The sequence below is a fragment of the Bos mutus genome, chromosome 6 (genome assembly GCF_027580195.1).
Source record: "Bos mutus isolate GX-2022 chromosome 6, NWIPB_WYAK_1.1, whole genome shotgun sequence".
NCBI lineage: Eukaryota > Metazoa > Chordata > Mammalia > Artiodactyla > Bovidae > Bos > Bos mutus.
The window spans coordinates 88,147,524-88,173,456 of record NC_091622.1 but is presented as its reverse complement, the minus strand read 5'-3'; the positions used below and the strand labels follow the sequence as shown (position 1 = coordinate 88,173,456).

General features: G+C 35.7%; 1 protein-coding gene across 1 annotated transcript; it reads right to left on the bottom strand.

The window, feature by feature from the left end:
- Positions 1-740: 740 nt before the first annotated feature.
- Positions 741-16,560, bottom strand: ALB (albumin). Its single transcript, XM_005891243.3, has 14 exons — positions 16,473-16,560; positions 15,708-15,765; positions 14,721-14,853; positions 12,774-12,982; positions 12,068-12,200; positions 10,531-10,628; positions 8,923-9,052; positions 7,784-7,998; positions 6,540-6,672; positions 4,864-4,961; positions 3,678-3,816; positions 2,856-3,079; positions 1,475-1,607; positions 741-797 (listed from the first exon to the last, which is right to left on the bottom strand). The coding sequence occupies exons 1-14, from the start codon at positions 16,549-16,551 to the stop codon at positions 756-758; spliced, it is 1,824 nt and encodes a 607-aa protein (XP_005891305.1). The 5' UTR covers positions 16,552-16,560; the 3' UTR covers positions 741-755.
- Positions 16,561-25,933: the final 9,373 nt, after the last annotated feature.

Below are 25,933 nucleotides of genomic sequence, written 5' to 3'. Positions count from 1 at the left end.
GTGGTAAAGAACCCGCCTGCCAATACAGAAGACATAAAGAGACACAGATCCAATCCCTGGGTTGGGAAGATTCTCTGGAGGAGGAAACGGCAACCCACTCCAATATTCTTGCCTGGAGAATTCCATGGATAGGAGTCTGGTGGGCTACAATCCATAGGGTCGCAAAGAGTCGGACACAACTAAAGTGACTTAGCATGCATGCATGCGTTATAATTACTTATTAAAAATAATTCTATTTACTTATTTATTTTTGGCTGTGCCAGGTCTTTGCCGCTCAGGCTTTGCTCTAGCAGGGAGTAGGGGCTGCTCTCCAGTTGCAATGTGCAGGTTTCTCATTGCAATGGCTTCTCTTGCTGCCGAGCATAGGCTCTAGGGTGCACAGGCTTCAGTAGCCGTGGCTCCCAGGCTTTAGAGCACAGGCTCAGTAGCTGTGGTGCACGGGCTTAGTTTCCGCAGCATATGGGATCTTCCTGGATCCCATATGAGATTGGGATCCACGTTTTCTGCATTGGCAGGCAGATTCTTTGCCCCTGAGCCACCAGGGAAGCCCTATATAATTAGTTTTTTAAAAAAATCTGAAGTATGGTTCCTGGAGGAGGGCATGGCAACCCACTGCAGTATTCTGGCCTGGAGAATCCCCATGGACAGAGAAGCCTTGTGGGCTGCAGTCCATGGGGTCGCGAAGAGTCGGACACGACTGAGTGATTAAGCACAGAAAAGTATAGTTACCTGAGATGCCTGTGGTTGTGTCGTGTTTAGGCTAAGGCTGTTTGAGTTGAAACAACAAGTTTTGGACCCTAAATACAAAGAAATGACAGATACGGGGGAAATATTAGCACAACTGTTAGGATTTTTAAGAAGTAACATTTATACAGCCATTGGTGATTACAAAGTAATTTTTCATATATCACATCCTTCAATAACAGTTCAGTACTAGACTCTCTTGCAGAGAGTCGGACATGACTGAGCGACTGAACTGAACTGAACTGAACTGAACTAGACTCTCTAGAAGGAGGCTCCCTGAGGAATGAAATACTGTCAAGTCCTAGGGGGAAATATTAAATGATTCACACATTTAAATAGAAATTTCCCCTGTAACCTATAAAATCAACTATTCATATTCAACCAAATCACAAATTACCATTTTCAAGAAAATGTTAAACTAAATTAAGTTTTGCTTTGATGCTGTCTCTACCAAAAGATTTCAGGCTTTAGAAATATTTCTGTCTAAATTCATAAACATACAACTTTGGAAACAGAACAAATATTAAAACACAACTACAGTGCAACAAGAGATTTTTTTTAAAAAAAGAATATTTCAGTCATTTGGTAAGACAATTGTACGAAGAATAAGATTCCTGTTCCACACACACATAATTTCTTTCAGGTACTTAAACCACTAACCCCTAGCTTGATCAAATGCAACAGCAAAGGAAATTAGACATATTAAAATGAAGATAAACAACTCCAGTACCTCCACAACAAAGCAGGCCTCTTTGTCATCAGCTGCACAGCACTTGTCTACAAAAGCCACAAAATTCTCCATGACGGTTTTCAGTTGTTCCTCTGTTGCCTTGGGCTTGTGTTTCAACAGCTCAACAAGTGCACTGCATTTGAATAAAAACAACAAAAAACAGAAAGAAATGCACTCACTGAATAAAAATGGAGATGGTAAGAATGGTAGCAGTTCTGTTAAATATTCTAAGTTTTAGAGCCAGACAGCTCTGGATTTGAGGCCCAGGCTTGCCATTCAATATTCTTACTTGCATAATGAGAATAAAATCCACCTTCACAGGGTTGGTGGAAGGATCAAATTAAGTAATCAATGTAAATTGCTCAACATTTGTAGTGTCAGTGTATCTCAACCAATGGTTCTTTAGTAAATCACCGGAAAAGATGATGTCATTGCATTCGTATGTTATCTGATCTGGGGAGTTATGGCATATTGAATTGTATAAATTTAAGAGCTAAAAATAATTTTTAAAAATCTACTTATCCTGGACTCCATTTAAAAAGTTTCTAATCTGAGAATATTTTTCTTGGTATTTTGTAATCCACCCCATTCAAAGTTAATAACAATCTTGACCCAGGGATTGAACCCAGGTCTCCTGTATTGCAGGCAGAGTTTTTAAGTCCTGAACCACCAGGGAAGCCCTAATAATATAGAGGCCATAGGAAATAAAACTATCCAACTCAAGGGAGCTGGTGGTTCTCTTTTTTTGACATCTGCAGACAATAGGGCTAGAGAAAGAGTCATATGGGCACAATATTACTTTAAAATCTAGCTCCATGATCAAAAGCCACCAGAGGTAATAACAACTTCATGTTGCTAAATTTCTTGCAATTATAACCCCTTGTGACAGCAATAAGGAATCAAGGGAATCAAGCCTCTGAACTCGAAATGACAGATGTTTTTTAATCCAAGTTCCATTCTCAAAAGTTAGATCTTAAGGGGCTGCCTTATCTGTAGGTCGATACAGAACAAACTGAAAGTAACTATTCATGCCCAGAATTAAATTCTCGTATGATTTCTACTGAGTAATTTGCTATCTACAAAAATGCATCAGTTAATTGTTCAGCTTATTCTACTGAACTAGCCTAAGATATAATTCTGCTGCAGCTTTTAACCCACAAGATTCTTCTGAATGGTTTGTAGGCAAGATGATGAGGTTTTTTTTTTTTTCTTTTGCTAAGAAAACAAAAGACTATGCATTTTATTCTTGACATTTTTATCTGCTTAACATGGCCAATACTTCTGTACTTTGGGTCTATAATCACTCTTTCAGAGAAAGCTGCTTGTTTACAGTTCTCACTATCAAGATTACCAACACAAAGAGTAGTGAAATACTCCTCACGTTTGTTTCTTGATTTGTTTCTCAGTATCGGGAAGTGTGCATATATCTGCATGGAAGGTGAACAATTTCTCATCAAAGGCTTTGGGTACATATGTTTCATCAGGTGTCAGAGCAGAGAAACATGGCCGTCTGTTCACCAATGACTCTGTGCAGCACTTGGTGACTTTTTCACTCACTGGTGTCTTCTCATGCAGCACGCACAACCGGTTCAGGATCAAGCTCAGCTAAAAACAGGCAAGAACACAGAAGCTCAAAGAAAGCATAATGAAAAGTTTTCCAGGAACTCCTACCTTCCACTGGACCAAAACAAACTCTATCTTTTAACTCACAACATTGAATCCAAGGTTGATTTGAGGCAACAGTTTACTTTAGAACTACAGGTAAAAAGGGACTTTGAAAAATCTTCTCAATTAAATATGTCTACATTTTAGGAATAATATATTTGAGAAAATAATTGATTGCATAATTTAAGAGAAGTCCTGAGATATGTGTTGGAGTAGGGAAGAAATAGTCTTATACTGATACATTAAAGGAAAAAAACCCAAAAAAGTAAAAATTTAGAAAATTCAAGGATGGAACATTAAAAATTCATGAAATTTTTTAAAAACAATTTATCACTTTTGGAATCTTATCTAAATCCTCTGATGGTCAAGATAATATAGGCAACCAAATCCTGGTTGCCACTGCCATATAGACAACACACACACACACACACACACACACACAAGTGAAAGCAAGCACTTTCACTTGCTTCTGAAAGCTTTGTCAACATCCAAAGACAGAAATTCATCCTTACTGACAGCTCTATTTTAAAAGACTCACATAGTCTTCAGTACAGGGCATTCTTTCTGATTCCGGCTTTGTACAACACCTAGTACCCACTTTTCCTAGGCTTCTTGAAACCTCCACGAGAGTTGGAGTTGACACTTGGGGTACTTTCCTGGTGTAACGAACTATGAGCCTGTAACAACATAATCCATGCATTTTCAGTCAGACAAGAAACTCTTTTTCTAACACATCAGGTCAAGCAGAGAACACTTAGCCAAAATCCACCAAGATGGTTTCCAGGGAAGACCTATTCCACTCATAAATTGTCTTCATCTTCACATGGGCGGAATAATGTGGGTGAAGACCTTGTCCTGAGCAACTAAGTAACCTAGCTGTGGATCCCACCTGTGCTATATAATCTTAGGAAAGTGGCTTACTTTATCATAATTCAGTGACATTAAAATACTTTTTAATTGCTTCTTTCTTTCAATAAAACCTACTGAGAGCTTAATACACATCAGCACTATCCTAAATCTGAAAGATATGGATGAATTTTCTCACCTATAAAACAGAAGGAAATACACCTGACTCAAAAGGGATGGTGCAAGGACTAAACGAAAAGAAACAAAGTATACAATCAGCCTGACATGGTATCTAGCATGTAATAATCATTTACTAAGAATGCTAATCACTAGTGAAAGTCAATGTATAACAATAATCTACTCAAGGGAAGAGACTGTATCTTGTTCAATGTTATTCCAAGCACCTATAGTTAAAAAAGTGGTAACAGGTGTCAGCTGAAAAGTAAATATCAGTTAAATGATGTGCCCCTTCCTGTCTTAACTTCCACAGATAAGGCTCTATTTAATCAGAACATTAGTCTATCATCTTATTGAGCTACAGCCACTGAAGACTTATTTTCTGCTCTGTAAAGCATTGTTTTTATTTTGTTCACTCATAAACTATTTAACTGTCAAACAGCATCCTCAGTTCCTATAACCCAATATTTGATATTTTTCCTCCCAGATATGAGCCCAACTTTTTAAACTGTCCTCAAATATAAGCTCTTCACCCCATCAACTATTTTATCTCATTTTCTCTTGTCTTTCTTGATGGAGAGTGATTAGAAATAAGACTTTACTTTCAAAATTAAAAGTTCTATGATAGGTGGTCTATGAATATCATCTTAAATATTTACTAAATGAACAAGAAAAATTAGCCAATAAGCAAATATACTTACGCATTTTGGAATCCATACTCTCCAAGTTTTTCGAATTGGTCACAGTTTTGTTTGATTAAATTCTGAGGCTCATCCACAAGATGCTTAAGTTTGTCAAACTGAAAAAGAAAAGAATTGTGCTTATAACATTCTATATGAGGACCAGATGCAGGTTGTTTTTCACCCTTTTGGTAGAATGAGATCCTTCCTCTTCTCTGCCCAAAGTCATGTAAATAGCTTTTTGATGCCAAACCTATTATATGTCCAAACTGTTTATTTGGTAAGACTGTATAAGTGATTAAGAACATTCAGACTCTGGAATGCAACTCCTAGTGTTTAAGCCAGGTCATCTGATTCATTTTCTAGTTGTTCAACTTTACTTCCCATCTCAAAGCTCTAGAACCCTCACTTCTAAAATGGAGATGAAAATGATACTCACCTCAGAGAATTACTCTGTAAACCTCCTGAGCTCATGAAATTAAAACAGAGCCTGGGATACAGTAAAAACCTAATAAACGGTGGCTATGGGCTTCCCTGGTGGCTCGGTCAATAAAGAATTTGCCTGCAGTGCAGGAGACCTGGGTTTGATCCCTGGGTCAGGAAGATCCCCTGGAGAAGGAAATGGCAACTCGCTCCAGTATTGTGGCCTGGGAAATCACATGGACAGGGGAACCTGGTGGGCTACAGTCCATGGGGTTCCAAGAATCAGACATGACTTAGCGACTAAAGCATCAAACCACCTTGTAATTATAAATATATTATAATTATAATATTATATTATAATTATAAATACTCGTTATTATTAAGCCATCTCTGCAGTTGGATCCCGAGCTCTCTAAGATAACAGATTTCGTCTTGGTCATCTTGTGTGGTACTTGGCATATAACTAGTTTCTTGATAGAGGAGAAAATGACTTTCCTCTGATTCTTAAGTTTGAAAACCACTCTATGTACTGAGTGCTAAATATCTCAAACATGAGCTAGTTGCTAAATATTTGCTGTTGCTGTTGTTCAGTCTCTCAGTCATGACTGACTCTTTGTGATCCCATGGACTGCGGCACACCAGGTTTCCCTGTCCTTCACTATCTCCCAGAGTTTGCTCAAACTCAGGTCTACTGAGTCAATGATGCCATCCAACCATCTCATCCTCTGTCACCCCCTTCCCCCTCTGCCTTCAATCTTTCCCAGCATCAGGGTCTTTTCCAATATGCTAAAATTTTAGCATAGCTAAATATGCTAAAAATTCTTGAAGCAGATTTCTTCTCCTTATTTAATTTCTTTCAAAACCATTCCTAAACTGTTTCAAAAGAGATTTGAAAATATTCTATGTCAATAGATTTCACCATCTTCTCTAAGATACTAATTCTTGATTACTTAATAAAACTTGAAAACAGGTTAACCTTCTTTATATCTATGTTAAATTTCTTTTAATTAACATTTAAATTTGCCTTATTTTGTTCTCAGGAGTCTAAAAAGGAAAAAAATGCATGGTCAAGATTATGTAAAATTAAGAGAGTGCTCTCTTCGACCTTTCTTTTTTATTGAAGGTTATTATTCCTATAATGTTTACAGGCACAGAACTGAAATCATCTTAAGAAGAGATCTACATTGCATGATATAATAATCTGGCATCATTTTTATTTCCTGTTATTGGAATCATCAACCAAAGAGCTATATGTCTTCCTTCCAGAAACTTACCACTGTGGAATAGCATGCATGTGGATCATCTTTGGCACAGCATTCCTCCAGTGTGGCTTCATATTCCTTGGCAAGTCTCAATAGCACTGAGACAGCATATTCAGGATGCCTTCTTGAATATTCATACAAAAACCTAATTAAGATGACAATAAAATAGATTTTGTTAGACAAATGAGCAAGAAAAACCACATAATTAACCATAAATGTAAATCATATCCTAAAGGTTTGAATTAGACTAAGCCGGGTGCAGTCAAGGACTAAGGGCTTGAAGGTTCAGAGTTAAAGCTATCAAACCCTGACTCTACCACTTGCTTTATTATATCCCCTTAGGTGACTTATTACAATTTTTAAGCCTTGGTTTCCTCCTCTGTGGAATGGGGATGATAATAGTGTGTCTCAGAAGGTGAACTGTGAGAAATACATGATGTAATCTATGCAAAACACACGCTGTTGGGCACATACTATTTAATGAATGACACTTGTTACTATTAGGTACATCTTGTCTAATTTGGACTACACTTCAAAAATGTTCTGATAGATAACTAGAGACATATTCTTAATTTTTTTCTTCTCTGTATGAATAAATTCTTTATGGGTATGTAATTTTATAAAAGATTTAGTGCACAGGATACTATAATTGAGCAATAAAAATTTAAAGTTTATCACCACACTTACTGATTTTATATAATCATTGATTTTGTCATTTAATTATATGCTGCCTTGCATGCTACTGGACTCTGGTCTTTTCAACAAAATCTGACTCATTTTCATTTTAAAGCACCTGGTAACAGTTCCATACTTTATAGTTCTTCGCTGGCATCAGATAGATAGACAGATAGATATAGAGGCTTAAAGATGTATTACATATATTCACACATATATAAGTTCTAGAAATACACTTTGAATGAAGGCATGAATGAATAATATATATAATTTACATGTAAACAAAATATTTCTACATGTATTTCCAGAAATATTCCTAAGGAGTCAGGGGTGGGAGTAAAAATAAATTTTTATTATTACATTGTACTCTATTGATAGAGCATCTGCATAAGCATGTATTATTTTATGACAATTTTTTAAAATCAATTTTTCCAAAAATGTTTAAAGACCAGAAGAGGAAAGAATAAAGAAACATTGCAGGCAGTGTGAAAATTGTAGCAATTCCAAGGGAAAGCCTAGAATAATTTCCTAAATTCTGAGATCATGTAAAAGTATGAAAGGATCATTTCTTATCCACTTACGAGCCCAGGAAGGCATCTTTTGCTTCCTGATAGTTTTTGCAAACATCCTTATCTTCAGCAAAGTCAGCAGTTAATGGGGGCAGGTTTTCAGGTACGGCATCTTTTTCTACCTCAGCAATGCAGTGGGATTTTTCCAACAAAGGCTTATCACAGCATTCCTTCAGTTTACTGGAGATTGTATCTTGATTATCACATATGTACTTGGCAAGATCTGCCTATAAGCAAGTAGGTAAAAAGTGTTCAGTGTAAATTGACATTCCTGTGCTTCCTCCCCAGACGTCTACTATGTTGACAGAACACATTCATTGTGTTCTAAGACCATACTTATACTGATATGCCTTCTGTGAACATTTTCAGTCTGTGCTGCGAAGCCTAGAGGCACAGATAGAACTACTAAAACATGATTGGAAAAAAACTAGTCTTAATTGGGGCTCATGTCAGTTATTTATTAACTTTATACCTACTTTTAAAACACTTAAGTTTTTAAATTAAAACTCAGTAGTGTTTTTCTAAATATCCCCCCAAATTAAGTGCAGGCATCTTGAAACCAAATAACCAAATAAAGTGCTGGAGATTTTTGAAAAGTTAGTCAAGATCATGGTCACAGACTCTACTTACAGATGTAAAATATCTGCCTTAAAGTTTTCAGAAAGTGTCCTGAGAGGTTAGGATTCTTGTATTTTGTCAGTTTGAGGGAAAAAAAAAGATATCATTCCAAATATTTGTATTTTTAATGTAGGGTGTTAATTAAGAGAGAACATAGAGGGGAAAATTACATAATTTCCAAAGCTCTCTTCAGGTTCCAGCCTTTCTCCAACTCCCTCCACCTCTTCAAGAAATCTTAGAAATCTACCTTTGTGACTGTCCTACTTCAGCTTTAAGAATTTGATCTCAGAATTTGAATGAAAGGGATTACAAACTATAAATGAGTTTATTAGATCATTTAGTGAATAGGATATCAGAGAGAAAAAAAGAAAGAGGGAGGGAGGGAGGGCAGAAGGAAGGGAAACAGGGAAAGGATTGAGTAGACCCAGCAGAGAAAATAATCTCAAACCGCTCTCAGTTGTTCTTATGCTAAACAAACTAATTCTACCAACTTAAGCAATATGTTACCATAAAGCATACTGAGGATTCCTTACCCTGTCATCTGCGCATTCAAGTAGGTCACCATGGCAGCATTCCTTGTGGACTTTTGTGAGATCTGTCACTAGCTTGGTAACTTCTACAAACTCAGCCTTAGGAAATTTCTGGCTCAGGCGAGCTACTGACCTAAAAAGAAAATTCTCCCATCAAAATATTATTAACAGACAACGTTTTATGTGAAAGCATTAGGAAAATACTACACATAACTAGAAAATTTAGGCTCAAATAACACACAGAAATAATTTGTAAGACATATTAGCTCTTATTTTAATGATAATTCTGAACCAAATGTTAGAGCAAAATGTTTCCTTAGGGCAGTACATATGGAGGTTAAAAGTCCAGCAATTCATAAAAACAGAAATCAAAGAGGGATTCTAAAAAAGGTAACGTGCTGAGAGGCCCCAGGTTTAGAGCCCAGGAATGACTTCCACATCTGGCTTTATAGCTTAATAATCATGAGACCCTAGGCCAGTTACTTAGCCTCTGTGAGCTTCAGTCCCCACAGAGTCACAACAACATGCTAAGTCAAAGCATTGTTGTGACGATTAAATGAGATAATCTATATGAAAGCATTTTATGAACTGGGAAATGCCATACAAATTCCAGTTACTCCTTTTTTTTTTAAATTATTAACCAAAGTACATTCTTCCTGACTTCTAAAAGCCTCTGAGAAAACAAATTTTGTTAACTTCTACAAAAATTAGAGAGTTTTGATTCAGCATACTTTTACCAAGAAATTGATTCAGCATAATCTCTGTACTCATTGATAAGATGTAAAACCTAACATCCACAAGCTTTCTCAAATCATTTCAGTCACTGAAATCAGATAAAAGACACTTCCCCAAAACTAATCATACCCTGTTTAACTATGTATCATTTCATGTTAGGGTTGTTTTGTTTAGTGATTTTATTGATGGTAGGGATGACAGGCAAGATAGTTCAAGTGACAGTTTCTTGACAGCTTCCAAAATGTCTGTTTTCAATTGATTTTCTGCCCAATGTTGATTTATTGTTGACTAGAAAGTAAGGGATTGGTGGTGGGGATGGCAGGGGGTCGCAAAAGGGATTCCTTGGTCCAAATATTGAAGGATGCTTACAGAGCTAGCTGATAATATCCAAACAGAGGCCCAGGCAAAAACAAGAGATTAAGAGCAGAACTGGTGCTACCAGAAAATAAGAAGAAACTTTGATGACTGAAATTAGTTATCAGAACATAAAAAGACAAGCAGACACCTTCCGATAATTGGTTGGAGGGATGGATGAGAGATAAAATTAGATCAAAGACCCTAACTATAGATCTATATAAACAGTGGATTATTATACTAAGATCACAATCGTTAAAAATACATGGAAGTTTAAACGCCTGTCCTGGAAGAACAAAAAAGTTGTCATCTAAATTCTCTGACTACTTAGGGAAAAAAAGGTTAAAAATAATGACAAATTGTCTTTGATGCTCTGGTTTTCATCTCTATCAAATGTCTACCTTTTAGACAACCAAAAAGATGTACGTGAAAGCACTGTGTAAAATGATATATGATGCACAATTTTGTCAACTGAACCATCCATTTACATCATGAAAAAGATGCAAACTAAATTTAACATACCATGCTTTTAAAGCTCTTTCTCCAAATTTTTGAATACTGGCACACCTGAGTCTCTGTCTGGCAGATGAAGTCAGTACTTTTTCTCTCATAGTTTCAATCTGCAAAAAGAAATAATTTGAGGAACATTAGAAAAGAAAATTTATGTACAGACCACCCCTTCTGGAGCTCAGATGAGACTGCTGCTGCTGCTGCTGCTGCTGCTTGCTGCTGCTAAGTCACTTCAGTCATGTCCAACTCTGTGCGACCCCATAGACAGCAGCCCACCAGGCTCCCCCGTCCCTGGGATTCTCCAGACAAGAACACTGGAGGGGGTTGCCATTTCCTTCTCCAATGCACGAAAGTGAAAAGTGACAGTGAAGTTACTCAGTGGTGTCCGACTCTTCACAACCCCAAGGACTGCAGCCCACCAGGCTCCTCCATTCATGGGATTTTCCAGGCAAGAGTACTGGAGTTGGGTGCCATTGCCTTCTCCGGAAATAGGGTTTACGTAAGTCAAAATTATCTCTGACAGTAGCAAGATTTAACCTTTTGAGCAAACCCCAATAGACCAGCATTACAACTGAAATGATTAACCTAATGTGTAGTTGCTAAGTCATGTCCAACTCTTTGCGACCCCATGGACTGTAGCCTGCCAGGTTCTCCTGTCCATGGGATTCTCCAGGCAAGAATACTGGAATAGGTTGTTATTTCCTCCTCCAAGATTAATCTAATACATAATGATAAATATGAGACTTTGCCAAATTAAATCTTAAAGAGAAAATTTAAACCTCAATTCCCAAGTATTCATTATTGGCAAATAATTATTTTGTTCTATAGAAAGAGGAAAAGTCAGTCTGGTCATAATGGAACCTCCAGGTGGTTAAGAACCAGCGTGGAGGTATTGCCAGGGAAAAGGGAATGAAAAGGAAAAGTAGAACAGTGTACACTAATGTCCAAGGGAATAGAACTTTGCTGACTTCTTAATTTTGCACGTAATGCATTTTAATCCTTCCTCCACAACTCCCATAACATCAATAAACTCCCTAGAAAAGAGAATGAAGTGTAAATATTTACAGGATAAATCAATAAACCTAGGCTTCTAGATGCAGTTAAATTCTCCCCCACTTTGAATTCTCCCCTCCCCCCCTCCCAAAAAAAAGCCTCATGAAAAGAGAAACAAAAATGGTGTCCTCTTACTGTGCAATTTGAAAAATGAGTTTCTGCATTTCACTATAGCAACTAGCACTATAGAAAGAGGCAGGATATTTAGACACATACAAACCAGTTCCCTCTACCAGATCCACTTTGCAAATCTTATTAGAAAAAGGAAAGTGGAAGACATAGCTCTTCAAAAAAGGTGAAAAGACATAGCCCTTAGTTAAAAAGACATAGCCCTTCAAAAAAGGTGAAAAATTCTTTGATTGGGGGAAAGAGGTAGGAGTTTAAACCATGTAAAGAAGTTTCTGCTGGAAGCTTCAGTTTCCTAAATTTAGCCATAAGATGTCCCGAAACTGAGATTTGATTATGAATTGGTTCTTCTATTCTTTCTGAAGAATACCTTTGGTAGCAGGCAGGCACCTTTATCTTCAGCTTGGCAGCATTCTTGAAAAACTCCATTATATTTATTAGCATAGTAAAGGAGTTCTGGTGCATAAAAGTAGGGATGTCTTCTAGCAATTTCGTATAGGTATCTAAATTTTTAAACAAAAAAACAGTCACTTTTCTATAGCAGGAACAAATGCATGGCAGGAACATTTGTAATCTACCTTCTCCCCAGAGCCAATTCAAAGACTTCTAATCAACCAATTAAGCTCAATTTGCAAATGATGAACTTGCCTTTGTCATTCTTTAAGTCAGTGAAAAGGTCAAACTCACACACACATATATATACATATAAGTATACACACATGCATAAAATAGTTTAATTTCAGTGATATGTTATTGACTAATTTGAAATAAATTCTGAGAATGCTAAATATATAAGTATATCTTTATAATATCTTAATACATGTCAACTTCAGTTATTTTTGTATAGATCATATCCTGTTCTGCAAAAGATCTTTGATCAACTTTTTCATCATGTAGAATGTTGTAGTATGTTATTTACTACACATAATAAATACTCTATTTCTTTGAAAATTGTCATTAGAACAAAAACTTCAAGTCTTAATGTTGATAATAATTTTCATAATAGTAATTATTGTAGTGAATCTTGACATATTTCATAATTTTTAATTTTGAAGCTTAAAAATCTGATTACTTACTTTCCCCAAAACTTCTTTTCATCTGCCTTAAACTCATCACACAAAGTATTGGGGTCTGGTTTCAATTTAGGGAGGTCTGGGCTATCATCTTTGTGGCTCAGGAAGCATTCATTTCTTTCAGGCTCTTGTTTCTCACAGCAGTCAGCCATGTCACCATAGGTTTCACGAAGGGATGCAACTTTACACAATTCATCTCCAAAGAGAGTGTGCTGTATGGAAGAGAGCAGGCTTCAAATTGCTGAGCAGCATTTTATTTTCCTTATACCCAAAGAATAGTACAAGAAATTAGTATCTTGGTGAACCTTGGTTAGTATGTCATATAAAAATCCACTTTTTTTCTCAGATTTAGAGAGTTTCCCTTGATTTGACCATCTATGGGTGATTACCATAGGAATTAAGTGTCACACTATTACTTATAGTGGATAAAACAGAAGGGCAAAAAGAATGCCTTTAAGGAATGAACAGAACTCCTGTTTCCACCTGAGGTTAAAGGCCAGGAGAGAAATCATTAAAGTAAAAACTCAAGGGAAATTATCCTGTTAGTAGCAATGAATTCACATTAGGGAAGACAGTGTTCAGATAGATTCTCATTTGATCTGCTCCTTTTCGAGAGGTCCAAATTTTTAGTAGAAACCATTCAAAACTGAGGAGTAACACAATCTACTATATACAATTGTTATAGTAACACAATCTACTATATATTAATTGTTACTGCATTAGAGTATAATTTTTTTGTTCTAGAAATATTTGCCTCAATGCACAGCCCATTAAATGAATCCTTTCTGTATCAATTAATTTTCATTATGAAAGTAATTATAACTTCAGGGGAAATAGGCTCAAGACAAAATTTATTAATTTCTTTTAAAATATATTTTTAAAAATTCATATTTAGAGTAATATTATTTTTTTAATTTTATTTTATTTTTAAACTTTACAATATTGTATTGGTTTTGCCAAACATCGAAATGAATCCGCCACAGGTATACATGTGTTCCCCATCCTGAACCCTCCTCCCTCCTCCCTCCCCATACCATCCCTCTGGGTCATCCCAGTGCACCAGCCCCAAGCATCCAGTATCTCGAACCTGGACTGGCGACTCGTTCTATATATGATATTATACGTATTTCAATGCTATTCTCCCAAATCATCCCACCCTCTCCCTCTCCCACAGAGTCCAAAAGACTATTCTATACATCAGTGTCTCTTTTGCTGTCTCGTATACAGGGTTATTGTTACCATCTTTCTAAATTCCATATACATGCGTTAGTATACTGTATTGGTGTTTTTCTTTCTGGCTTACTTCACTCTGTATAATAGACTCCAGTTTCATCCACCTCATTAGAACTGATTTAATATTATTGTGGGTAGTTAAAGAACTGATTCTGCCTTGAGGCAGAAGTACATATAGAGAAAAACAAGAAGGAAGCCTTCTGTGATAAACAAAAAATTGCCTTGTCCCAAGAAAGGTATATATAAAGTGGTAAGAGAAATATAGACCTATCTTTGTATTAAAGATCTATCTGAAAATATCACAAGTCCAAAGTCCTGATTTTTTATTGTATGTAAAAATATGAATATCCCTAAAACAAGGAATACATAGCCATACTGTTGTTTTTACCTAGATAACAAGGTAAAAACTATCCTATCATTATTAGTGTCTATTAAAAGAAATTTAACTTTAAATTTAAAAAAGAAACTTCTAAAAATAAAAAATTTCCAAAAACACTATGACTTTTGTGTGTGGTTTCAGTAAAGCAATGTTTTTTAAAACTGTGAGTACACTAGAACATCTCTATCATCAAAGAAATGCTATACGCACTTTTGAGTGTTGCTTACAAATATAGTCTTTGATAATAATTGAGAAAACTAGAATGAGATATTTTTACTTTTTAAACATTCAAGATTATGTTACAGAAGAAATGCTATTCAAAACCAGAATATACTTACAAGTGACTTTTCACAGCCGGCATGGGACTCATCAGCAACACATGTTTTTGCAAACTCAGTTAGTTCGTTCACTAATTTTACATGCTCATCAAATGGACACTGCTGGAGATACTGAGAAAAGGCAATGAGTACCCTGAAATAAAGAACACAGAAAAATGTAGTATAATAAAATTTTAATGTACACTAGATTGCCATGTTAGAAAACAAATAGTGTCTGTATATGTTCTATATTTTACACACCTTTCTCATGATTATTCAGAGATCCTATTGACGTCAGCTGTGTTCTGAGGCCTAACCATGTATATGTGGCTTTCTAAGAAAAAAGGATGTATATTTCCACCACGTTTAAATATATGTGTGTGCAGGTCAATATATGCATACTATCACATCATCTATGTGAGCAAGCAAGCAAAATGCATTCTAAATAGACAAATAGACAGGTCCTTCAACTATTTAAAACAAAAATCATACATACATACACAAATATCTTATTTAATCAGGAAATAGGATGAGACAGACTTTGAAAAACAAGCTATTTCCTCACCTTTTACTAGATTAAAAAATATTCAAATTGTCTCAAAAAACCACAGAAATATTTGCTGGGTAAAGAATTTAGTAAATGAGTTGTGAAAGGAGTCATATAGTAAATGTTTTCTACCATGTAGATTATATAAGAGTTCCAGATCTACACTGTCCAAACAGTTTTCATTAGCCACAAATGACAATATATATTTGAAAAAGTTAAAATTAAATACTGTTTAAATTTTTGATCCTCAGTTTCAATTGCCATATTTCAAGTCCTCAATAGCCACAGTGGCCAATGGCAACTATATTAGTCAACACTGATACAGAATATTGCCACTGATGCAGAAAATCCTATTGGAGAGTACTGTTCTACAGTCTTGGATGACGGGACTACAAGGACTTCAAAATTGCAACTAACACTATTAGAAACATTAAATTTGATTCTTCAGTATTTCAACTTACAGGCCTTTAAAATGTTCTTCTCCCAAATCTTTAAACCGATGAGCAATCTCACTCTTGTCTGCAGGGGAAAATGGGGGGAAAAAAGATTTGCTTTAAATTCTGAAGAAACAACTAGTTACGATATTATTTTTTATGTTTCTCTCCATTTGACTTGGGTATTCATTTGCTCCAGGATATTGAGCTCTGATTCCCTACAGAAAATCTTAAGATGATGATTAAATGTTTCTTCTGCATTTAAGCAGAAAAGTTATTTAATCACCATTGATACTACTTGAAAGATCATTGAAGTCATTACATATTTATAGTTTTATATTCAAACTTGGATAAGATCTAATGCTCTTGCAGTGTCTATTAGCTGAGAGGATAGTCCAAAATGGAAAGTATAAATACAAGTTCTATTTATAAGATTAAAATCACAAATTTTGAATTTTTTATATAAATTAAAGTACAGCAAACAGGTCTTTGGAAACTTGGATTTTTAAATTCTATCTTCAACTATATTTTGTGAAGTTTAAGTCACTCTGCAGAAACTCTTTCATGTGCAATAGGAAATTACAGTTACTAAACAATTCTCACTTTTTTTTTCACCTGGGATGTTAGAAATACATTAATAAGGTATCTTCCTCAGGGTTCACAAATACAAAATATAGTAACAGTCTAAAAATAAATGCTAAAGGAAAACTTTCTTCATTAATGATTCAAGGTTTACTGAAACATTCTTGTCTAGGAAAGAAAAGTTGAACAATTGAAAACTAGAATTCTTACGTGTATCTCGACGAAACACACCCCTGGAATAAGCAGAGCTGAAGAGAAGGAGAAGAGAAATAAAAGTCACCCACTTCATTGTGCCAAAGTTTTGTGGGGTTGATAGAAAAGATAGTATGATAGAGGGAAATCAGCACTAATATACTTCTTTAGCCAATAATTGTAGATTATTAACTAGACTCATCTTTGTATTTCATTGGTTCATAAGTGATTACAAAATTCATAGCATTCTTGCCAAAAAATTGTTTGACTGAATCCCTTGTGTATGTTTGCCATCTGGAACTGATTTTTCCACAAGACCTGGTCAATTCAATAGTTGTGTAAAACACCTTATCAAATTTTACATAAGAGTTTAAACGATTTGTACCATTACTGTGTTCTCTATCTGTGATTTACTATTTGAACATTTTAGTTTTCAATATTTTCAAAAATTTGACCAGATCAATAACTTAGCTTGGAAATAAGATATATTAAAAGAGTTAATCTTTGAGCCACCTATGGCTGATTCATGTTGATGTTTAACAGAAAACAACAAAATTCTGTAAAGCAATTATTCTTCAATTAAAAATAAATTTTAAAAAGTTAAGCTCTTAATTGTATTGTTACTAACTCAAAGTATACTTTAACTGATAAATAATGAAAGATGTACACATACACACACTTGAGTGATTCAATGTCTTTTCATTTTTCTGAAACTGTTCTGTCTGAAAAAGCTGATGTTTTGGTTGCAAATTAAGGAAAAGCCATAGCAACAATGACAACTAAAATGGATACACATTTTCATCTCAGCTCTGGCCCACGTGTGATTCAGTCCCTAGAGCAAAGTACTTAGAGGAAATGTGGATATTGCCCATGAAGCTTTCTGTCAAACAGGCATGGGGAAGAAAATGGGCACAACGGCTGGAGCCATCACAATATACACAAGACAAGCTGAGCCTGATTACACCCTTAGTGGTTATAAGAATTCTAGATCTTCTTTACCAGGCATCATATTCTTTCCATCCCTATTTCACACTTTTTTTCCCTCTCTCTCTTTTAATAAAAAGTCACAATGCTTTTCTTTAATGTTATTTTAAATTTCAGAATAAATTAAATTTGGGGTCTAAAAACAAAGCAAAACAAAGATAATTTTTCAAAAATGTTTTTTCAAAGTTCCTTGCTTATTCTTCCCACCCAAGATTTGATCTCTACCTCTGAAAAATTATTTTCTCTGCCCTTTTGCTCTAAAGATGAAGAACTATGGATTTCAATCAGTAGGAAAATTTACTTTCTCTGATACTGCTTTCTCTAGCTCCAATTATTGTCAGTCCAGATATTTCACTTAATTAAATAACTGAGTCAATCAAAACTGTCAGTCATGTTGCCCTATGGCACATACAAGCACACAGACTAGTAAGTACTTAAGAGAAGCATTATTTTTCCTATTCAGTCATATGATACAAGAAATACACTTTCTATGATCTTATTTTATTTTCAGGATACTGATTAAGTAATCAAGCACAGAAGAAGAGATAATAGAAAAACAAGTGATAGATATTTAGATACATGACAGAGATGTATAATACACATATAGATGATAGCTGGCTAGCTAGAGCTGATAAAAGTTTTTTTTAATGGCTTAAGGGAGTTCTGAAGAATGGAGCCAAACATGCCTTTCTGGCCATAGCTGAACAGAAATAAATTAATATCTGCCTGTGGAATTATTTCCACTGGAGAAAAACATTTCTTTAAAGTCTGAAAATGTATATTGTAAAAGGAAAAAGGAAACTATGATAATTTTCTAAATAAAAATATAATGCCTTTTGGGGTAAATTATGGCATCTTTTATTTGAAGTCAGTATTAAACCCTGGCCTTTTCCTTAAAATGCGTCTTCTGGGAAGACTTGATCAAATACACAGTCCTTACCATTGGACATAATTGTGTTACTAATTCCCCAAATCAGGCCCTTGTCATTCACACATATACTTTGTGCATATTTTTTATTTAAAAAATGAAAAGAATATTAGTTTCTCCACCTACTTTGTACTGTAATACTATATTGAAATATAATGGTAATATAGAAAACAAAAAATTAAATTCATTATGATTCTGGAAACTTAAAATTGATATTCCTATATTTAATGAAAATCTCATAGCTTTCAAATAAAAACTGAAAACACCCGAATCTTTCCGTATAGTACGATAATGCATTTTCCATGTGTGTATCCTTTTGAACAATTAGCAGATGTATGAGAAATTTAAATATTTAATTTTCAACATTATCTGCTTAAAATTTATCTTAATCAATCTTAATTAATAAGCAAAGTTCCCAAAATAAGGATACCTATAGTTGTCTTTGATTAATTCTGAGATATGTTCTAAACTGAGAATAAAACTACATATTTGTTAGTTATTTCTAAAAATTCTCTTCTTTGAAGCTTTTATTTTTTTTATTTTTTTTAATATATAGTGTGGTTTTATTCAAATCAAATTGAAAAAGACAATATTTAACTATATATTTTCAAGTCAAGACAGTGGAGAGGAAAGAGGAAGTAGAAACTGGAAAAGTATAGTAGGGAAAGGGCTTCTGGGGTTGCCGATTTTCTGTCTCTGGATCTGGCTTAATAATGTTTCACTGTTCTTGTTTTGTAATTTTCTGTATGTGTTTGCTTCTTGGAAAACATTGTATATAAATTAGTATGTTAAAACAAAATGAACGTTTCCAGAGATTGACACCAAATCCTCTTTATCATTCAAATTTACTTTTTTTAAACACTTGATTTGGGTCTGCTATTTCAATAACACATTAAAACTCCTAGAAAATAATTCATTTCATTCTTTATTTTTTTTGTTAAATTCAAATTTATTTATTTTAATTAGAGGCTAATTACTTTACAATATTGTATTGGTTTTGCCATATATCAAAATGAATCCTCCACAGGTGTACACGTGTTCCCAATCCTGAACCCTCCTCCCACGTCCCTCCCCATACCATCCCTCTGGATCATCCCATTGCACCAGTCCCAAGCATCCTGTATCCTGCATCAAACCTGGACTGGCGATTCGTTTCTTATATGATATTATACATGTTTCAATGCCATTCTCCCAAATCATCCCCTCCCTCCCTCTCCCACAGAGTCCAAAAGACTGTTCTATATATCTGTGTCTCTTTTGCTGTCTCGCTTACAAGGTTATCATTACCATCTTTCTAAATTCCATATATATGCGTTAGTATACTGTATTGGTATTTTTCTTTCTGGCTTACTTCACTCTGTGTTCCAGTTTCATCCACCTCATTAGAACTGATTCAAATGTATTCTTTTTAATGGCTGAGTAATACTCCATTGTATATATGTACCACAGCTTTCTTACCCATTCATCTGCTGATGGACATCTAGGTTGCTTCCATGTCCTGGCTATTATCAACAGTGCTGTGATGAACATTGGGGTACATGTGTCTCTTTCCCTTCTGGTTTCCTCGGTGTGTATGCCCAGCAGTGGGATTGCTGGGTCATATGGCAGTTCTACTTCCAGTTTTTTAAGGAATCTCCACACTGTTCTCCATAGTGGCAGTACTAGTTTGCATTTAAAATCATATTTAGTTAATCATCAAAGGAATCTGGCATGGGAGTAAATGCAAATATTTAAACCAAGAGTTATAAATATGGCTTAAAGAATCTAGTTTCTAAGTAAATAGGAAACTAGCTTCAATAATTTTTCAATGCTTTCCCATTTTTATGGAAGAAGTTTAAAGAGAGAATGGTCAAGATTACTTCTGGACTTCCCTGCTAGTACAGAGGATAAGAATCCACCTGCCAATACAGGTTTGACGCCTGGTCCAGGAAGATCCCATATACAGCCAAGCAACTAAGCCCATGCATGACAACTACTGAGCCCACCAGCCACAACTACTGAGCCCACAGGCTCTGCAACAAGAGAACCCACCGCAATAAGAAACCCACACACAGCAATGAAGAGTAGCCCCTGCTCACTGCAACTGGACAAAGCCCGCACAAAAGCAACAAGGCCCTGGAGCCACATGCCACAACTACTGAAGCCCGTGCACCCTAGACTCTGCTCCAAACGAGAGAAGCCACTGCAACGAGAAGCCCCCGCAACTAGAGAGTGGCCCCGACTCCACACCTAGAGAAAAGCCTGTGCAGCAAGGACTACCCAGCACAGCCAAAAATGAATGAATTAAATCATTTTAAAAAGAAAGAAGAGTACTTCATATGGAAATACTAATAATGTACTGATCATTTAGAAGAGAAAAAATACCTCATTTGAAATATAACTGGGAATTAAACCTGAGCCTTTTTCCCTTTTGTCGTTGTTTTTGCATTCACTTCAACACGATAGAAAAAGCACAGTTTTGAAACAAATGAAATCTCTCTTGAGACCAGTCCCCCACTTATTTGTCATGCTAGCCATACCCTTAAACTTACACCCTCCAAACTTAACGAGTTTCCTGAAGCTTTTCACCAAAGTCATCCGAATCAGGTTTCCTTCCATCTGTTCATTTTCTGGGTCCAACTCTTATGCCGTCTCCTTTTGTGATAGATTACTACCTCTTGGTTGCCTTCTCGTAGAAAAAAAAGTGAAACACATGCATCAAAATGCAACAACAATATCTGATAATCGCCTCGGTATTTAAATAGAGACTTTCTGCTGCTGCTGCTACTGCTAAGTCGCTTCAGTCGTGTCCGACTCTGCGCAACCCCATAGACAGCAGCCCACCAGGCTCTGCCGTCCCTGGGATTCTCCATGCAAGAACACTGGAGTGGGTTGCCATTTCCTTCTCCATTGCGTGAAAGTGAAAAGTGAAAGTGAAGTTGCTCAGTCGCGACGGACTCATGGCGACCCCATGGACTGTAGCCCACCAGGCTCCTCCATCCATGGGAATTTCTAGGCAAGAGTACTGGAGTGGCTTGCCATTGCCTTCTCCAGAGACTTTCTAGAAACACTTAACTCAAAGTCATCCCAAAACAAGGGAAATTTGGATCTATTTGAAGAGAAATTTAAGAATAGGAAAATCTTTTCTTAGTATGCTTCCTACTATACTGTGGACTTGGATGTCTGTATGTATGGATAGGTGGGGTAGATCTTACATCGTGAAGGCCCTGGACTGCTTTCCAAAAAATACAGAAGGGTAGAAAAGTGAAAGACCATTAAGCATGAAACTAACTAACTGAAACATGGTAAGCAATTTAACTTATTCACTTGTGAAGATACATTTCCCATTAAAAAGTAAGAAAATAAATTGTCCAGATTGCATGAACTTATATAGGCATTTCGAATACAAACAAAAAATTGTAATATAATCCAAATATCAATTGTCCCCTCATCTCCCTCCATAAACACTTGATTAGTAAGAAAATTCTTTGCTGAAAATTTTGTAGGGAACAAAGAAAAAAAAGTTTACATTATAAAACCCACACTAGATCACCATTGCCAGCTTGTCCCAGTTCCCAAGACTCTCTCTCCAAATCTCCCATGGCAGGAGGGTCCCTTGTCTCGCTATCCTCATGTTACTTTGGGCCTCTAGAATTCACTATACCTTCTTTCAGATTTCCTAATCATTTTCTTCAAATTCCTCAACTCTTTACCATCGATGCAGCTTAATTCATGTTAGTGTCAATTTCTAGCTCCAAGCTTGAACACACAAATCTGTTTATATCTTTATGCCATGTGGGTCAAGTTGGATTAACTCATTGTTAAGGACCCTTCTACCTTGAACATTCTGTTATTCCATATAGTCAGTGAAAGAGTCATAGTGGGGCTTCCCTGGTGGCTCAGTGGTAAAGAATCTGCCTGCCAATGCAGGAGACATGGGTAGGATCCCTGACCTGGGGAGATCCCACATGCCACAGAGCAACTAAGCCTGTGTACCACAACTACTGAGACTGAGCTTTATGACCCATGAGCCGACAACTACTGAAGCCCATGCACTCTACAGCCCATGCTGCACAGCAAGAGAAGCCACCACAGTGAGAAGCCTTCATACCACAACCGGAGAGTAGCCTGGACTCACCACCAAGTAGAGAAAAGCCTGCGCAGCAATGAAGACCAAGCACAGCCAAAAAATAAAATGAGTAAATAAACATTAAAAAAAGAAAGAAAGAAAGAGTCATAGCATGAGAAAAGGGCCTGACAGAATGAATATAGCAAGTTAGGGAATTGGGATACAAAGCTGAGAACTGGTCCATTGCTAAGCTGCCCAATGGCTCCTCAGACATTACTTTCTATCTAGATCTCTAGATGGCTCCAGGCTGAGCATCTGAAGTTTGCTCCCTGTGAACAGATACTCTGAGATGAAGATAATAGCAGGAGCAAGAGAGGAGCTGAACCCTGTCCAGATAAGAGACCACATATTTCTCATTCTCAAGGTCAAGGAAATCTTCCCAACTACAGATGCACAGAAAGGCTCCTCAGAGGTCCAAATGGAGGGGCCATCACTTCATAGTAAGTGATGTCAACCTACCCATAGGCCGCTTTGCTAGAATCCATCTTGGCAAAGAGATGCAGTGCACACGTGAAAGGATCCTAAGATATACCAAATACAGACTCAGAACCAAGCAAAGCAAGATGATTGGCCAAAGGAAACCAGAAGAAACGCCCCAGATGATTCAAACTCCCAAGGGCACGACACTCTCCAAGTCCACTCATATGAGTCTATTCACATGTACACTTTCCCTCCGAATAAACACTTCACTTGTTTCACTACATTCCATCTCTTTGTAGGAATTCAATTCTACAAAGCCGACAGGTCAGGTCTTGTCACTGGCCACTGGCCCTGGTGGTCTAGTGCCTAGGATTCAGCACTCTTGCTGCCACAGCCTGACTTCAATCTCTGGCTGAGGAACCAAAATCCTGCTTCAAGCCACTGCAAGCTGAGGCCACATGAGATCAGTTCAGATTAAAATTTTTTTAATGAAAAGATCATTTAGCTTGTCTAAATTATAAAATGACATGTTCCCATATCTTTTCCTCATTTTTCCAAACCAAGAAAAATATAGCTAATGCCTAAAATCCATGTTTATCCATTCTTCATATAGCAACAAATAGTCTACAGACATAGAAATTGATGTTAATGCTAGTAACTCCTCTGTCACAATAGTAGCTACAGATTGAAATCAAACAGAAATTAATACACTGCTGAGGGTTTAATAGTGCTTACTCTCTTCATATTCTATACTTTTTTCAAAAGTAATTCAAGAGACAATACTTAAAAAGGAGATTAAAGTTACAAAATGGAACTATTTTTAACTTCCTATAAAACCACAAAGGTTGTTTAGCTAAAATATTCCTAAATTAAAAGGTCAGTGGATTAATTTAGAAAGTTTTCATTAGAGGATAAAATTTTTTTTTGCCTTGATGTCTTCTAAAGCTTAAACTTTAGCAGATGTTTTGCAATATTGCAGGGCTGGACTTTAGCTGAAACTTCTCTGGCATGCCACCCAAATGAGCCATGATATTTCAGTCTTGAAATTCTTGTCAGCTTTTTAACCATCTGTGTATGGGTTAACATCAAGAAATAAATAATTTGACTTAAAAAATTGTAACTATTAAGAAATACATCACATAAATAATTGGCCTAATTTTCTCTTTTTAAATAGAAATTCTTCTCTAGCCTAATTTTAATAAACTAATGTAAATATTTTAAATGATTTTAAATACAATTATTGTACATACAAGCATTGAATTGTTCAAAATTGGTTTTTCATTTTGTAGATACCGAATAGAACAAAACTCTTTTGTTAGAATAATATTTATAGGTTCGGAGTTTCTATTTGTAAAAAGTTATTTGATAATAATATATTTCAATAAAAATATGCATTCAAATGGCATAAAGAAGTAATTTCAGTAACGTATGATGTTGACAATGGCACTCCCTTTGCAAAATGCTTTTCATTTACAGTTGTGAGATATTTGGTATATTTAACACCAATAGTTTATTATATGAAATATATACAATTACTATTTTGATTGTAATTTTATACTAGATATTCCTTCATTGATTAAAATTACATAAATCGGTGTCTCAGCATTTACTGTCTTAAAGGCAAATACTGTTATTGATGAGTTCAAATTTCTCTTTGTTATTACATAGAAGATTGGCAAAAAAAAAAAAAAATACACATTGAAAATCATGGTATCTAACAGCAAACATTGTCCTAGCATCAACAGACCCATTATTTACTTAGGAACACCAATGTTCTTGCTGACAGGGCACAATTCTGATAACAATGTTTCAGACTTATTTTATTACTTATTATTTTAAGCAGCACCACCTGGTCTTTCATTTATGCTCAGAATGTACTGAATGCTTACTAAACGTCAAGCATTTCTTAGGTTACTAGGATACAAAAGATTAATAAGATATAGTCCCTGACTTTTTAAGTTCTTGAAGACCTCCCTAGATCTTAAAAGCCACTGTTTAATAGGGAAGATAGATACATTAAAGATAATTACAACTCAACATTGTAAAGTACTGTGCATGTAGAACAGAAAGTACTCTTGAGCTGATAAAGAAGTATCAGAGAAGCTCTAAATCCAAGGGCAATCTTGTCCGTAAATAAGATGTGTGGACTCTAGCCTTTTCAGTTAACTATGCAACTGAACAGACTGTAAAGTTTCAAGTTTGCATTCTCTCTGTTCATGTTTGCTTATGGAGGAAATTTGCCTGAATAAACGGGATGAGTAGGTATAGAATTGAGGGAAGGAAAGAAGGTATAAATATGTGTAATTTCTAAATGCTTCATAAAATACAAAAACACAGAAAGCAAAGAGGATTCAATTTAGAAGATAATGAAATTCCCTGTAGAAGTGGAAAAGCAGGCTGGCAGTCAGAAAAGAAAAGCAGAACTTGCAATTATTTGGATTACAGGCAAAGCTAAGGATGAGATTAGTCACTTTAATAGTGATCCAAGAGAAATGTACTTTAAGCCCCAGAGAAATGTACTGTCCTTGTAGAAAGCTACAAAACTTCTATTGGGAAATAGTTCATCTAAGATGATTGACAAAATTAGAAGACCTCCCAAATATTTAGTGGTAAAACAGTGTTCTTGATCCAAATCATAGATATTTAATAATATTGTGAGTCTGGAAGTCTGAGAGGGAGCTCCAGGGATGTGACTTTTAAACTGAGAATTTTTTATATGAGCATATGAAAGAAAATAACCATCTAGGCACAGGGTACAGAATGTGAAAATGCTTGAGAAAAGAAAGGGCATGAAAGAAACTGAGAAAGGATAGATGAAGAGTTAAGGAAGAGCACAATGTGAGATAAGATACATGAGTAGATGGTTTGTATGTCATCTTATTTACTGTAGTATTTTTGGTTTTCAATCTAAAAGCAATGAGATGTTGAATGATTTTATTAGCCCAATGATAAAATCTGATTTATGCTTCAGGAAATTACTCTAGTTGAAATCTAGGGAAGAGATTAGAGAAGGCAAGAGTATTTTTAGGACGACTAGTC